The sequence below is a fragment of the Mytilus galloprovincialis genome, chromosome 1 (assembly GCF_965363235.1).
Source record: "Mytilus galloprovincialis chromosome 1, xbMytGall1.hap1.1, whole genome shotgun sequence".
NCBI lineage: Eukaryota > Metazoa > Mollusca > Bivalvia > Mytilida > Mytilidae > Mytilus > Mytilus galloprovincialis.
In genome coordinates, this window is record NC_134838.1 from 78,216,666 (window position 1) to 78,233,687 (window position 17,022).

General features: G+C 32.0%; 1 protein-coding gene across 1 annotated transcript; it reads left to right on the plus strand.

Annotated features, from left to right (window-relative positions):
* The first annotated feature begins 2,837 nt into the window (after window positions 1–2,837).
* On the plus strand, window positions 2,838–16,866 carry LOC143053709 (uncharacterized). The gene is made up of 14 exons (XM_076226837.1): window positions 2,838–2,847; window positions 5,629–5,742; window positions 7,226–7,339; window positions 7,657–7,770; window positions 8,090–8,203; window positions 8,512–8,625; window positions 9,117–9,230; window positions 10,217–10,330; window positions 10,801–11,000; window positions 12,569–12,757; window positions 14,253–14,324; window positions 15,221–15,329; window positions 15,958–16,077; window positions 16,790–16,866. Exons 1-14 carry the CDS (start codon window positions 2,838–2,840, stop codon window positions 16,864–16,866), a joined length of 1,575 nt encoding a protein of 524 aa, XP_076082952.1.
* Window positions 16,867–17,022: the final 156 nt, after the last annotated feature.

Sequence of the window (17,022 nt, forward strand, 5' to 3'; positions counted from 1 at the left end):
ACTACCTGCAAACCATTATAGCAAGCTCTTCGAGTTCGTGAGTATGATAAAAAAAAATCCGATTTGGTCTCGGGGAAAAGTTGAATCCATAACTAATAGGAGTGTATAAAAATACAAATTGTTCATGAGTAAATTATAAATACGTCCTCATTACGGTATTTGTGCAAGCCCTAGACTTGAAATTGAGAAAAAGTGTCAAGACCTTTGTTTAAAGAATGTGTATTCACACTTAAAAATTAAAAAAATATATATGTTTAATGTCATGACAACTTATGCATGGCTTACAAACAATTATTGAACACATTATATGATAGAATGTTGTGTAATTGCCACTGAGATAAGTATCCTACAAATCTAGTGTCTAAATAAAGCGAACAGGAGTGATCCGCAAAAATATGCAGTGCAGAACCTGTTCCGTATCATATTTTGAACATATGACAATATTTTTCTTGTTAACAATATGAAAAAAATGTACGCATAAATTAGGCCGTCAGTTTTCTCGTTTGTAATTTCGGTACCTTTTATAGCTAACTATGTGAAATGGGCTTTGATCATTGTTGAAGGTATTTGTACGGTGACCTATAGTTGTCAATTTCTGCGTCATTTGGTCTCTTGTAGAGAGTTGTCTCATTGGCAATCATACCACTTCTTCATTTTTATATATACAATATCATCTACTACAGTAACTGTAATGTATCAACACAGATTACTTTAATTTAACTCATGTATCGCAGAATATAATCAATAAACTTTCACCTTGATATATATAATCTATTATCAATGAGATATTTCAAAATTAAAACAAACTTGTTTTTGACGTACAGCCCCATGTCACCAGATGATGGAAGGCTGCCTAAAATACCTAATCTGGACGTGGACTTTTTTTTATGATAGAAATATTAAACACCTATGTTATACTAGACAGACACGCAGTATAGTGGAGTGACAAATCGGGAAAAGTCGCTTATTTAAAGAGTTTAATGGACCGAAATACCTCACGGTTGAAAATGCGCATGAAGATAGAGTAAACATAATATTTTCATTTTAGCCCTGTCGTAGAGTTTTCCCAGGGTGCAGTTTTGTGTAAAATTGCGTTAAAGTGTGATTTTCGATTTTTTTCTTTTTCACTAACAAATACGAGAACGCTTATAATAAATTCCGGAATGAAGATATCATAAAAAAAAATTGCTATGAGATGAAAGAGTGATGTATCAGCTTTTATTTGACACCAAACTTTATTAACATATGAACATATAAATTGCGTTAATTGGACGATTTTAAAAAGTATTTAACATGTTTTCCAATCTTACCGTCTGTCAAAGTATATTACATTTCATATATATATATCACAAATAGTAAATTTTCACACAAAAAAGTGGAACAACCAATACTTAAGAAATTTTGATATATAAAGGTTTGATAGAACATACAATTCGACTTTAACAAGCATTTTTATAAAACTCACCACAAAGCAGTATTACTACTCAATTTTCAACCCAATAAGTCATGTAACGTTCCCTTTCCTATTTTCCCCTGTCATATGAAATGCAATGAATTTAATATGCATTTTCTAAAAGTTTATAAAAAAGAATATATTTTGTATCAAAAGTTGTGTCTATGTGTTTGAATAAGTACAGATGCTAACTAAAGGTTTAATAACTTTTGAGCTGCTTTTATTCTTCTTTTTCGAAAAGACTAATTTTAAACCACATTGGAATAACTCCGAAATATTCTTGAAAGTTATTGTCAGTGCTAATTTCATTTAATAAGAACGAGTAAAGTAGCTTAGATCGTGTTATTAAGCCTTTATATGTCAAAGAAGATAACATTTTCATACATTTGAATTAGTGAGAAAAAAAACATGCGTGTAACGATGAATCAACTTTCGTTAAAACACGCTTCATGGCATTACCATGATTACCATGACTAATAAAAAATGTCTTTTTTGGAGGCAAAAGTCATGCAAGTTAAGCAATTAAGGCATGTCGAGTCATTTGAGAGTGCCGATATTTATTTCAATAACGCAAATTATCAGGCAGGACATCCAGGGTGAGTGTACTCTTCATAAATACCTTCAAGGACAAGCCGCGTCAACATTCAATACGCAATGTTAACTACTTGATGAAATTAAAAGTCATTTGCTTCTGGTGCTTCAAATTACTCGGGGCATGATGTTGCTTTTCAATTACTAAATAGAAAGTCTACATGATGATCTGTTTGCAAAAGAAAGAAAAAAACCTTTTCGTTTTCGTATAGTTTGCTAGTTTCACTTGTTTACAGAAAATGTATTTTGCGAAAAAAAAATATTGTGAAAAGCTGTTTACGATCGTTCGAAATTTCAAATTATTTCTATCTTTACAATGTATTCCAAATCCAAAAGGACCCGAATTGACAAATGTAAAACAATTCAAACGAGAAAAACAACGGCATAATAAATGTACAAAATAATAAACGAACAACAAAAATATAACAGCAACAAATGACAACAACTGAATAACAGGCTCATGACTTGGGACAGTCACACACAGAATGTGGTGAGGTTAAAGATGTCAGCGAGCGATGTGGTATGACTGCCAATGGAACAACTCTTCCAAAGAGACCAAATGACACAGATATTTACAACTATAGGTTACCACACGACCTTCAACAATGAGCAAATATCATACCACTTAGTCAGCTAGTAAAGTCGTCAAAGGGACAATAAGGTTTATTTCAAATGGTGGTAGATCCAAATTGTTCTTCAAGTCATTGATTGCAGACCAATTAGAGATTATAAAAATGTCTTTGTGCACCTGAAAATAAATATGGTTGATAGGATTTGTAGGTACATTGTAAATATGCACTATCGTACTACAATAATTTTGATTTGCAAGAACATGGCGAAATATATCTAGCGGGATCTTTTCAAAATCTATAGAAGTAATTTTGTGTAGGATCGGTAAATTACTTAGGAGACAGATATAAGAATGATTCTGCCGCCTCGTTTTGCCAATGAGCAGATATTGAAAAGTTATTCCTGGGGTTGCATAATATTAAAATCATGACAGTTATGTTTTATTTCTAATAAGGTCTTTTCCTCAGATGTCAAACATGATGAATTGTGATTTTAGACTGGAGGCGTTTCTTCAGCAAAAGCCACAAGACAGTTCACAACATATGCAATTTTTTAGTTATTGGACCCCTGATGTCTGGCACAACAGCAGCTCGCGCACTTACAGGATGCGATACGTCTTCTCTAATCGAAATTAGCAAAAGACAACAATTATAAGGGGTCGGGAAAAAACATGCATGTATCAAAACTTATCATAGCTGGTTCTTATATTCACACATATGTTGCAGTGAAAATCAGTTCACCGCAGATCAAAATGACCAAGAAGCAATGGTCAATCAGTACATGGTGGTCTGAATAAACTTATGAGTATTGTCGGCGCAATACAATGACATCCAACTTTTTTTTCTAGTATTCCGTTACCTTTTCAAATTGATGTGCATATTGATGTCTAGTGTTAGTGTATTATAATTATACATAGACAGTGTTATATCCCTGTGAATTTTGTTTGTAGTTCACATATATATCGGGCTTTTACGTCTGCTATTTACTTCAGTGTTCATAGATAAAAGAAGGTGTGGTATGAGTTCAAATGAGACAACTCTCCATCCAGGTCATAATTTGTAAAAGTTCACCATTATAGGTCAAAGTACGGTCTTCAAAACGGCGCCTTGGCTCACACCGAAAAGTAAGGGCTCCAAAAAATTATAGTATGAAACCATTGCAACGGTCTAATCAATATAAAAAAATAGAAGCAAGAAACATTTATGAACCACATCAACAAACGACAACCATGTCTGTCGTTGTTTTATAAAAAAAAAAAGGGGGGACACATCTTCTTAATGTGATATTAATTTTAGTACTAATTTATTTATTAATATAAAACAAACTTCATATACTATTGTATCATGAACATGGAGGCTAATTTTTATAGTTATTGCCTCGCAATTCGAAGACAAGTAGCAAATATTAATTCGATAGCCTAAAAGGTGACCAAGACGTGAATCAAGCCCACAACGTCTATCATTCTAATTGAGAACACAACCGCAGAAGGAGGTTTGTGTTGCTAAGGAGAATAATCTTTATCTCTTCTATTAAAGATACAGATTCTGTAATTTTGTTGTGTTACAATGAGTTTTATCATATCTCTTACTTTAGAATTGCAGAAATAAATACAGTTTCACCTTTGGGAATGACAAAGTCTGAATTGTTGGTTTATGGGACATCCAATAATAAATGGTATATAAACGTAACCTGGACTCCAACAGAGACACAAGTCGGCACTCATATATTCTGCTATACAGCATTTGATAATAACAGGTAATTGTGCTTCATATGAAAAAAGTGAAAACTTGATTACCAAGGCAGCAACAATCGTCATGATAGCTCTCCAGAGTATTATATTCATTACGTTTGAATTGCCTTATAAATTCGCTCTCAATGACTAATTATTTTAAAAAACAATACTTCCTTCTGTTAGCTATTCGTATGTAAACGCACTTTTAAATAAAGCGCGGAAACGCTTATGACTGACAATGTGTTCAAAATCAACGCCTAAATAAAAAATTGCAAATTTGGGCATCCAATTCATACGATCATTTGAATACATTTAATAAACAGTATTTTTGCCATTTATAAAAACGATTAGATTTTACCCTCACAAATTTTATAAAGCTATTCGCTATTGGCTTTTGAGTCTAGACTTTTCTTTTAAAGTTCATTTATCCTTTTGGGAAATATTTTTTTCAATGGTGTATAATCCCTTTCCATTAATGTTTTGGAATAATGAAGGCTCATGGTGGATTTTCTATTATTTTAATCAAATATTTATCTGTATTCTTTTGGGATTTTTTTTCAGAGAGGCCTCTGACCAAGAATGTATCAGGCTTGTCGTTGTTAATGGTGAGACTTATTTGTACATATTTCGCCAAGGATAAAATCGAAAATGCAAATTGGGAATGTGTCAAACCCGACCATAGAGCAGACAACAGCTGAAGGCCACCAATGGGTCTTCAATGAAGCGAGAAACTCTCGCACCTGGAGTCGTCCTTCAGCTGGCACCTAAACAAATATGTATACTATTTCAGTGATAATGGACGCCATACTAAACTCCGAATTAAACACAAAAAAACTATGCGACAGGGTTAAACATGTTTTTTGAGATATCAACCATCCTCCTATATCTACCTCTAGACAATGTAGAAAAAAACAAACGCACAACAGTACGCACAGTAAAAGAAGTTCCATTCCGATGTCAAAATAGGTAACAAAAGAAAATAAACAAAATGACAATAATACATAAATAACAAAAGACTGATAGCAGTTACTGACATGCCAGCTCCAGACCTTAATTAAACTGATTGAAAGATTATGTCTTCATCAAATGAATATCAAGCACACTTTTGAAATAGCAGGTTTATCTTTGACGACAGGTATACTTGTCTAGTTATGAAAAAATATAGGAAAAGAGTTCACATCGTATGGAAACAAAATTCTAAATGTTCATTAATACATTCAATTGAAGTAACTACTGTTTGCACTAGTGTTAATGTCAAGTTAAATTAAACAATTTTTTATAGATATCGACGAATGCTCATCTAACCCATGTAAAAATGGAGCTACTTGTAATGACCAAGTCAATGGATATAGTTGTGCATGTGCTGATGGATTCACGGACACACATTGTCAGAAAGGTAAACAAATTGACAAAATATCTCCAACGTTTATGCAGACTTGTTTCTTTATTATTATGAGGCAGACTTTATCATGTTCATACAGGAACTGCTTAAACAAAAAAGGTGATACGGCCTATATACAGTTTACAATTTGATTACACATGCGCTTATGTCAATTACAATGAAATATTTTTTTTACAGATATTGACGAATGCTCATCTAACCCCTGTCAGAATGGAGCTATGTGTAATGACCAAGTCAACGGATATCACTGTATGTGTGCTGATGGATTCACCGACACACACTGTCAAACAGGTAAGCAAATTGACAATACATCTCCAAGGTGTATCTTTAAAAATCTACCTTGACAACCTTTTGTTGAAACTACACTTATTACAATTTACTATTCATTAAGTTCTAAACAATTCGACTCGTTTTGAACTGTTGAGTATAACTTTTAAGGAATATCCGGATTATATCTGACTACAGGTTAATGCGATTAGGTTTTAAAAAGTATAGGCAGAAAGTGTACACTGTTAGAAATCAAAAAGTGATTAGCGCATTACTACAGTCAATTAAGCTACTTCTTTTGAGCACATTTGTTGGTATCAAGTAAAATAAAATTTATGTTTTTCAGATATTGACGAATGTTCATCTAACCAATGTCAGAATAAAGCTACTTGTTACGACCGAGTTAATGGATATAACTGTACATGTCCTGATAAATTCACGGACACACACTGTCAGACAGGGAAACAAATTGACAAAATATCTCCAGCGTTTATCTTTTAAATAATCTATCATTGACCAAATTTTTAGAACAAACAACTGAATTTTAAAATCTACCAATCATTCTCAATTGATCAGTATAACTCTTCAGGAATATAAACATTATCTTTGACGACAGGTATATGTGTTTAGTTAAAAAAAAATATAGGCAGAGAGTAAACACCTTTAGGAAAAAAATGAGATAAGCTCAATAGTGCATTTAATTGAGGTAACTGCGTTTTGCACATTTGTACGAATTCATGGATGTCAAGTTAGTTAACTTAAATAAATATGGTTTTTTGTTCACAGATATTAACGAATGCACATCTAATCCATGTCAAAATGGGGCAATTTGTATTAACCAAGTCAACGGATATAGCTGTACATGTGCTGACGGATTCACTGATACACACTGTCAGATAGGTAAACAAATTGACAAAATATCTCCAAAGTGTATCTTTAAATATCTAACTTAGACCCTTTTATAGAAACAACAGCTGTAACTAATCATGTCATTCTAAAAGCACCGACTCATTTTTAACTGATAAGTATAACTCTTCATGAAAATCAGGATTAACTTTGACGACAGGTATATGTATTAGGTTTAGAAAAAATATATACAGTATGTTAACATTATAAGAAAACAAAAAGTGATTGTCAGATTTATAAATTCAGCTGAAGTAATTACGTTTTGCACTTGTGTTGATGTCAAGTAAAATTATATATTCTACAGATATTGACGAATGCTTATCTAACCCATGTGAGAATGGAGGCACTTGTAATGACCATGTCAACGGATATCACTGTGCATGTGCTGATGGATTCACGGACACACACTGTCAGATAGGTAAACAAATAGACAAACAATCTTCAAAATTTAGCAATAAACATCTAAGTTGACAAACTATTGTAGAAACAACAACTGTGACTATTCATTAGTTTAAAAAAAATACGATTCGTTTTGAACTGATAAAAGTATAACTCCTTGTGAATATCAGGATTATATTTGACGACACGTTTATGTGTTTAGTTCAGAAAAAAATATAGGCAGACAGTTGACACCGTTTGTCAACAAAGAGTGATTGGCGCATTAATATATTCAATTGCAACTACTTTGTTTTGCACATTTTTTATGTCAAGAACAATTAAATATATTTTTTTAAGATATTGACGAATGCTCATCTAACCCATGTCAGAATGAGGCTACTTGTAATGACCAAGTCAATGGATATGATTGTACATGTGCTGATGGATTTACGGACACACATTGTCAAACAGGTAAACAAGTTGACAAAATATCTCGAACGTTTTTCTTTAAAAATCTACCTTGAAAACCTTTTGTAGAAACACCAACAGTGACTTTTCATTAATTTCGAAACACCCCGACTCATTTTGAACTGATGAGTATAACTCTTTAGGAATATCAGGATTATCTTTGACGATATGTGCATGTGTTAAGTTCAGAAAAAAATATAGGCAGACAGTTGATACCGTTTGTCAACAAAAAGTAATTGGCGCATTAATGCATTCAATTGCAGATACTTCGTTTTGCACATGTGTTTATGTCATGCAAGTAAAATTAAATATATTTTTTTAGATATTGACGAATGTTCATCTAACCCATGCCAGAATGGGGCTAATTGCATTGACCAAATCAATGGATATGATTGTACATGTGTTGATGGATTTACCGACACACACTGTCAGACAGGTAAATAAGTTGACAAAATATCTCGAACGTTTTTCTTTAAAATTCGACATTGGCCACCGTTTGTAGAAACATCAACTAATCATGTAATTCTAATAACTCTGACATATCATGAACTGCTTAGTATAGCTCTTTGACAATATCAGGATTATCTCTGATAAGGGTTAAATAAGTTTAAATTGGTAAAATTACAAGCAGAGTGTTTATATCGTTTAAAAACAAAATGTGATGGGTCATCAATATATTGATTTGAAGTTACCACGTTTTGCAGAAATGGTCTTGCCAAGTTAAAGTTCATGAATGTTTTACAGATATTAACGAATGCTCGTCTCACCCTTGTCAGAATGGAGCCACTTGTAATGACCAAGTCAATGGATATATATGTACATGTGCTGATGGATTCAATGATGAACACTGTCAGACTGGTAAGCAAATTGACAAAATATCTCCAACATGTATCTTTATAAATCGACTTTAATGACCTTTTGTAGAAACAACACTAGTGGTTAATCATGTAGTTCTACAAATTCCAACTCATATTTAACTAATAAGTATAAAACTTTAGGCATATGAGGATCAACTTTGAGAGGTATATAAGTTTTGCAAAGAAAAATAATAGGCAAAGTGTTTACTTTTATAGAGAAGCGCTTGGGACGCATAAAATTATTAAACGTGTTCTTTTCAATATTATAATGGTCTTAAACTTTATACTTGTTTGGTTTTCTAGCTATTTCAATCTTAGTGTCACTGGTGAGTCTTATGTTGACGAAATAGGCGTCTGGTGTATCAAATATAAGCCTGGTACATTTGAAAACTATCAAAAACAAAAAGTGATGGGTCATCTATACTTTCAATTGAAGTAAGTTCGCTCTGCACATACATTAATTTCAAATTCAATTTGATATATGTTTTACAGATATTAACGAATGCTCATCAAACCCATGTGAGAATGGGGCTACTTGTAATGACCAGGTCAACAGATATCACTGTACATGTGCTGATGGATTTACCGACACACACTGTCAGACAGGTGAACAAATTGACAAAACATCTATAGGTTGCATTTCTGTTAATATTGACAATGCAATTTCCCATAGGAACTCCTTTTACGGCTAAAACTGTACCACTTTTACTATGACGTTTTGAAAAAAATCTTATCCTAGAATTGAAAGTTCATATGCACCACAATTTTTTTCAAAGGTCAAAATATAGGGCTGTGCGGCATATTTTCAACGTTTATATGACCTGAACTTCTCAGAGTTTAAACTTACACTAATTTTCTTAACTACCCCTACCTCGAATGAAAGGTTACCACAGATTTCAATGTAAACAATATGCACGAATTTATTTACTGGTAACATTCCCAAGTTCTGTCTCTGCGATATGGAACACAGAGAGCATAACTGGGAACCAGTATGTAAACAAAATGAATTTTCTATGAATATTCAATTACTCCCCAAAAGAGGCGTGTTTTGAGAAACAGCTGTATTTACAAAGTGCAACCTTTAACGTTTATTTTTAAAAAGTCTATCATTGACCAAATTTTGTAGAATCAATAACTGTGACTTATCTTGTTATTATAAAAAATGCGACTTATCCTGAACTGATCAGAACAACTCTTCAGAAATATCAGGATTATCTTTGACGACAGGTATGTGTGTTTTAATTTAAAAAGAAAAATGAGCAGAGAGTTTACACTGTTCGAAAAAATAATTAGAAAGGCGAAGTTATTTATTTATTTGAAGTTCATGGATGTCAAACTAACTGAAATGTATATGTGTTTGTAGAAAAACAACTGTGAATAATCCTGTTATTCTAAAAACTACGACTCATGCTGAACTTAAGTATAACCATTTAGCAATATCTAGTTCACTTTTGACGACAGGTTTATGTGTTCAGTTAATAAAACTGTAAAGTGTAAACATCGTAAGTAAGCAAAATTTAATAGGCTCATCAATATATACATTTGAAGTAACATTTGTTTATGTCAAGTAAAAGTAAATATATGTTTTACAGATATTGACGAATGCTTATCTAACCCTTGTGAGAATGGAGCTACTTGTAATGACCAAGTCAATGGATATAACTGTACATGTGCTGACGGATTCATTGACATACATTGTGAGACAGGTAAAGGAATTGACACAACATTTTCAACCATAGAAAAGTTATAGAATATATTTGAATTTAAACTTTCTTTTAGAGTTTTGATTCATTTACTAAGTTTTAGTTTAGTGTGGTATCAATCTTAATGGACAAATCGTTGTTTCTATTTAAGATGTTTTTGTCATGTATCAAAAGGACATGTTCTAGCATGTAATGAATATATTCGATGTATTCACATTCAGGGATTGTTTAGAAGAAAATTTGATCAAATCCGTTGTCATCGATCTGTGAACAAGATATTGAATACCAATCAAACCTGTCATGCAGGCGTACGATAAAATTGCAAAGTTGATCGTTTTGAAGGTTTGCATTGCTATAAATGTATGTATCCCTCAATGTCATTCAATTTTTCGTCTGAATTCTATTTGTTGACAATTTTGTCTATCCCTTTCTAAGATATACCAGTATATGTAAACTTGACTCATTTGTTTCAGACGTTTTAGACTTATGTCCAGAGGATGTGGACAAAATCCATACACAATGGGGCCATACAAAATTCAATACCAGTGTTATCATTCCTTGCACTGGTGGTTCGATTGGTAATGTGTTAAGATATTGTGACATTGACAGACAGTGGCAAGAGCCCGACTACAGTGGATGTATAAGTGTACAAATATATCATCTTAAAGAACAGGTGAGATATAACAAAAAAGAGTTTCCTAAATCATGTTCAGTGACATTAAAAATGGATTTTCGGATTTCGTTTTTTAAACAGGTAGTTCCATATTCCCTACATAGTATTTATTTTAAGATAAATGATATCTAAGGCAAAAACGACACAATACTTATCTTTACACGAGTACGGCCGTACTCAATTAAATGCATTAGTCATATATATGCTGATGGGATGACTTCGTTCTACAATATTTGAAATGTTTCTACTAAATATTTCTACGCATTCAATATAACTTGTTACTATGAATGGATATAGATTAGAAGAAAAATATGAACATACTAAAAACTTAAATGCTACTTATTATAGAATTCTGACTTAATATAGGTATGATTTGTGAGACCAATGATTATGCTGATTTGTATTAAAAACTAAGAGTATATAACATATCGGATTAAAGAACACATGTTTAGAGAGCCCCATTCTTATAAATATATCTTAGTATTCAAACATTTTTCGTTTCTGTTAATTGAAATAAATGACAAAACGCAATCTAATTTTTTTATAAATTATGCATTGAAAAGTTGAAAAACAATTAGCATGTTTAAGTCAGAAATATGACAGTTGTTATCCATTCGTTTGATGTGTTTGAGCTTTTGATTTTTCCATTTGATTACGGACTTTCAGTTTTGAATTTTCTTCGGAGTTCGTTTTTATTTTTAGTATTCTACTATTTATTTATATTTGATAAATGACAAACAAAATCAAGAGATGATATAAAATTAGTCAGGAAAATTTTTGATGCAACAGTGATTCTAAAAGAATGCAGCAAAGGAAATGAATTTTAAATACAAACATATTTTGTAAAAAAAATTAGCTACGTATTTCGTTGAAGTACATAAAAGAATCACACAAATCACGTAAAATACCGAATAGCATAACGCCAGTATAAACCAGTCGAAAACAACAGCAAACTACATATGATCTAGAAATTTTGACTTGGTAAAGGCGCAAGATGTGGTTGGTTTAAATTACTCTTCCGTGTGGACAAAACTTCCTCTTTGTTTATCTAGATCATTAATCATAACACTATATAGAACACAATAAAACATGACTTGCAAAATGCTGCTACAGTTAAAGTGATAAAGTAAACTGTTTTTTATAGAATATTTTGAACTTAAATCAAAATGATTATTAGCCAACAAATACACCTCAAAATATAGTGTAGATTTTATTCTTTTATAAAAATTCCGACGGTTGTCGTTTGTTGTATGTATACCGTTTTCTGGTTAAATTATTTGACCATTTCATGATTTTGCCATTTTGGGGCCTTTTATAGCTTGCTATGAAGTATCGATTTTGAAAGCAGAATGGAAATCTATTGCTGCTTACATCCACAATTGTTTCTTTAGTTATCATTTTCTATCTTTTGTTTTTATGTACAAAAATCATGTTTTTAACAACATCCATATTTATTCCTATTCAATGTTTTGACAGTTTTTATCTTTCTTTACCCATATTTTCCTATATATTACCTAAACCATATGTGAAAACAGCAGTTGTCCATCTAACTTTTAATATCCTTTTAGTCTTCTCTATTGAAATCTGGTGTGGGTACAGAAGAAATAGTTAATAAAATTCTAGATGATCTTACCAGCATAACATATACGATGAATGCATTAAAGACTGGAGATTTATCAGCTTCAGCAGGAATTTTATATGATATCGCCGAAAATGTAGCAAAATTCACTGATCGAATATCTGAAAATCAGTTTGACGTAAGTATGTCTTATAAATTTGATAAAACATAGGTGTTTGTGGTAGTTATGTTCCTCTTTTAAATATAACAAGACAGTATAACTTTGCATTCGAATACAGACCACGGTTTATACGATGTGTTCTTTCAATTCATCTTGAACATTATTGTTGACAAGAATGGAAATTATCCAAAAACAAAAGGACGTCTACAAGACTTCACTATTACAGAACATGCATCATCGATTGATATTTTACAGCCGATTCCATTGAGTGTGTAGGCAAAGGTAGTACATTGTATCTTTGGTTAGCTTGCTTGCTAGCTAAACTGTAAAGTCATTATTAGGTAAGGTATACTACCCTCCTTTCGAAGTAGCCTAGTCCTACAGACAGATAGATTGGTTTTCTGTCGGACGTTTATTCTTAAAGGAGGGTAGTTTACCTAACCTAATAATGACTCCACGGTTCAGCGAGCAAACTAGCTAACCATAAAAAACTTTGCCTGCACACTCACTGGAATCGGCTGTAAATGATAACGGACACATGGTCACTAATTAATACTGCACACACATTGCGGAAATTACCATTTCACTGTCAATTAAATTATTTGTACTTCAATGAAGACTAACCTGGATCTCAATAGTGTTTGCTTAACAAGAATGTCACTCTATAGTGGTTAAAAAGGTTAGCCACGAACATTTCTGAACGATAAAGCCTTCCTTTTGATCCAGTCATTGATCTTCTAGTACGTGTGGTGAGAGTGAGATCCCTAATACGTTTAAAGTAAAAGTACCGTTTATATTAGTATAAAGTACGATTTGTATAGAAAGAAGTTTCGAAAATTAAAAGTTTATAACTTGTAGTGAACACGATATAGTATTAAATGCATCAATGTTACAGCACCAAATGCTTTCATCGACAATAAATGTATCTTAAAAAATGCGCAAATCCAAAATATTCAAATCTAAGATTCAGAACCTAAAAAAAACGTTATACAGCCGATAACATAAAAAGAAAGAAAAATAGAGACCAAACCATATAAAACTTTTTTTTGCGTTATAATAACTTTGTCCATTTTTCTGTATGTGAATATAGTATGTTATGCAATCATGCAACATATGCTGCCTTTTACACTGGATTATATTATAAAACAGGGAAGTGTATGAAATCAAACTTTGCAAAAAAGAGAAAAAAAATACATTCCGAAATTAAAAACTCTGGTTGGTTACTATTCTTTAAATAGAAATGAAACGGTGCAGAAACATATTTTTGATTTTTATTTATTGACAAGCAAACGGTAAAAAGAGTAGGAATGTAGTAGGAGGTTGTCAAAAACATACAACAAAACTGACATATAGAAGGAAAAAGCAAAAACGGCTAATAAAAAAAACATCACAAATCTCAGAATGCTCTGAGGTAAGCGCAGGTGCTCATTTTTTATTATTTGTTTTATGTTTGCATTTCACTATGCCGTTAGATAAAGTGGTTAGTCTTGTTCTAAGATTATTGTTGTTATAGGCATTTACCGGTATGGCAAGCCGACTGTTAGATGAAAATAATATTCATGGATGGTCTGAACTAAAATGCAAGGTAAGGACATATTAGTTGAAAAAAAACCATCTGAATTTGAAGAAGGAAATCACTATGTTAAATTGTTGAAACCTTTTCACAGCGAACCAAGGATTGAGTTACACGTACCAACAAACAAAATGGGGGCTAATGCAGGTGCTCTGAATCAATAAGCAGTTTCCTTTAAACTACACAAACTTTTGACTTTGTATTGAAAATCACCGATTAAACACCATACAATAGCAGATCGACAGTTTTCTCTGAACTTATCCGAACAAAATACTTTCTATTCGAAAACATTTCCGTAGCTGAAATGCGTACAAATTCCTTAACCCAGATTTTTCAAAAATTCGCTTACTTTAGATTATAAGAAATTTTTATACCTACTACACGAACGGATATGAACGTTTGAAATATAAATAAAAACGGAATAAGAAAAAGTTGTCGCAGGACGAATATGATAATGTAAAGTGCTGAAAAACACAAACTAAAATATAACAAAATACAACACAGAAACGCCAAAAATCGTAATTTTAGTTCCGTCATATTGTTTATGTATATACATAGATATAGGAAGATGAGGTATGAGTGCCAATGAGACTACTCTCCATCCAAACAACAATTTATAAAATTAAACCATTATAGGTCAAGGTACGGCCTTCAACACGGAGCCTTGGCTCACACCGAACAACAAGCTATAAAGGGCCACAACAATTACTAGTGTAAAACCATTAAAACCAACGGTCTAATCTATATAAAAAAACGAGAAACAAGAAACACGTATAAATTACATAAACTACTGTACATCAGATTCCTGACTTAGGACAGGTGTTTGTTTGCCAGTATATTTGATTATCAATTCAATCATGCCCATTTGTAATAACTTAATCATGGCTTAATGAATTATTAAAATCTAGGTGATGGGTGACATTACTTATTTAGTGAAAGCAGTAATGTTGTACAGTAAAACATGCACCCACATCGTTGATAGTGACAAACCAATGCTTGAACAGAAGGATAACTTAGGTATGATTCGATATATAAGGAGAACGGTAACTACTGATTTTATCAAATTTAATTTACACGCGATTCTTTAGTCACACAACGATGCATGTGTGAAAAAGAGATTTCATATATTTCAACTTGTGTCAAATTGTAAAAAACAAAAGTGTTTATGGTATGCAAGATATCATAAGAAATTATAAATATGTTTGAACTCCATTGAGCATTCAATAAAATAAATACTGATACATTTTCGTAATCTGAATGTTTATAATTTAGCAAATTTCGAACGGGGCTTATTTTATCAAAGGTTTAGCCATTTCGAGGTCGAGAATGCAGTATTTGTTATCAACTTGTGGAAATTATTTGTTTCAGAAATTTTAAATGAACACATAACTTTGACATTAAAATGTAGCGCTCCAAAACAGGCTTATAACTGGCGCATATACAAAAGTTCAAATGTGTATCTATGATGAGTTTATTGTTCGGCCAAAGCTACTAATTTTGTTGTTTAAACAAATGTTTTGCAGAGAAACAAAACTATTAAAATTATATCAATTGGTAACCTTACTTCATATATTGAAAATGCATGTTTTATAAAAAATATTTTTCACACGTATGAGTGAAGCTATAATTTTTACTTTTATTACAGTAATTCAAGTAGGAAAGATAGGTTCTAAAGAGATAATTGCTCCAGACACGTCTCAAGCATCCCAATCATGGATGTTAGAATCTGCAACACATATCAAATTGCCAGCGAATATTTTCAACGGTAAATACAATTAATACGTTATACTAGTATATGTTTTATGTTTGGCCGCTTTACTGTATTTGCATTCGTCTGAAATTCTTTGCAACCGTCCTATTGAAAGCCATTGATGTATAAACTATACATCCTTAAGCAGCTAAAATACCTTACTATTTACGTAATATAGGGGAAATGCCTGACGGAGTTGGTACCTTAGTTTATTTTAAACATATAATTAATTTGTCAGTCAATATAATTTTACTAGTTATATCAATACCTTAGTCAAATTTTAAAATATCAACGTCGGAAGATCATCAGTTAATTAAATAACTTAAATATAAAGACATCATTCTGTATGTATGTGCCTGTCCTAAATAAGGAGCCTGTAATTCAGTGGTTGTCGTTTGTTTATATGTTAAATATATGTTTTTGTTCATTTTTGTACATAAATTAGGCCGTTGGTTTTCTCGTTTGAATTGTTTTACATTGTCATTTTGGGGCCTTTTATAGCTGACTATGCGGTATGGGCTTTGATCATTGTTGAAGTCTGTATGGTGACCTATAGTTGTTAATTTCTGTGTCATTTTGTCTCTTGTGTAGAGTTGTCTCATTGGCAATCATACCACATCTTCTTTTTTATATCACACTATTCCATTCTTTTTGACAAACTTTGTATTTTATATGTTATTTTATGCATAGAAGATTCAATATTTGCAACAAGCATCATACATTTTAGGTCCAACATCGTACAGTAGTACATTCTACAGAAATCTTTCAAAGTCATTTCCAGGAGGTATTGAACCAGACGAGTAAGTTTAAGAATTGAACACATTCAGATTTTACATTTTTATTATGTACCCTTTGAATTAACATGTATTATTTCATCAGTTTTTGCTTAAGCAGTGACAACGGGGGGATAATAGAAAAATTAGATTCGTGTTATCAATTGATTCAGAAATATTAAAACGC

Excerpts from the sequence above, each read along its gene's own strand:
- LOC143053709 (XM_076226837.1), top strand. Across the intron at positions 5,743-7,225 it reads GGACACACATTGTCAGAAAG|ATATTGACGAATGCTTATCT; the intron begins GTAAACAAATTG and ends TATATTCTACAG. Across the intron at positions 14,325-15,220 it reads GGTCTGAACTAAAATGCAAG|GTGATGGGTGACATTACTTA; the intron begins GTAAGGACATAT and ends ATTAAAATCTAG.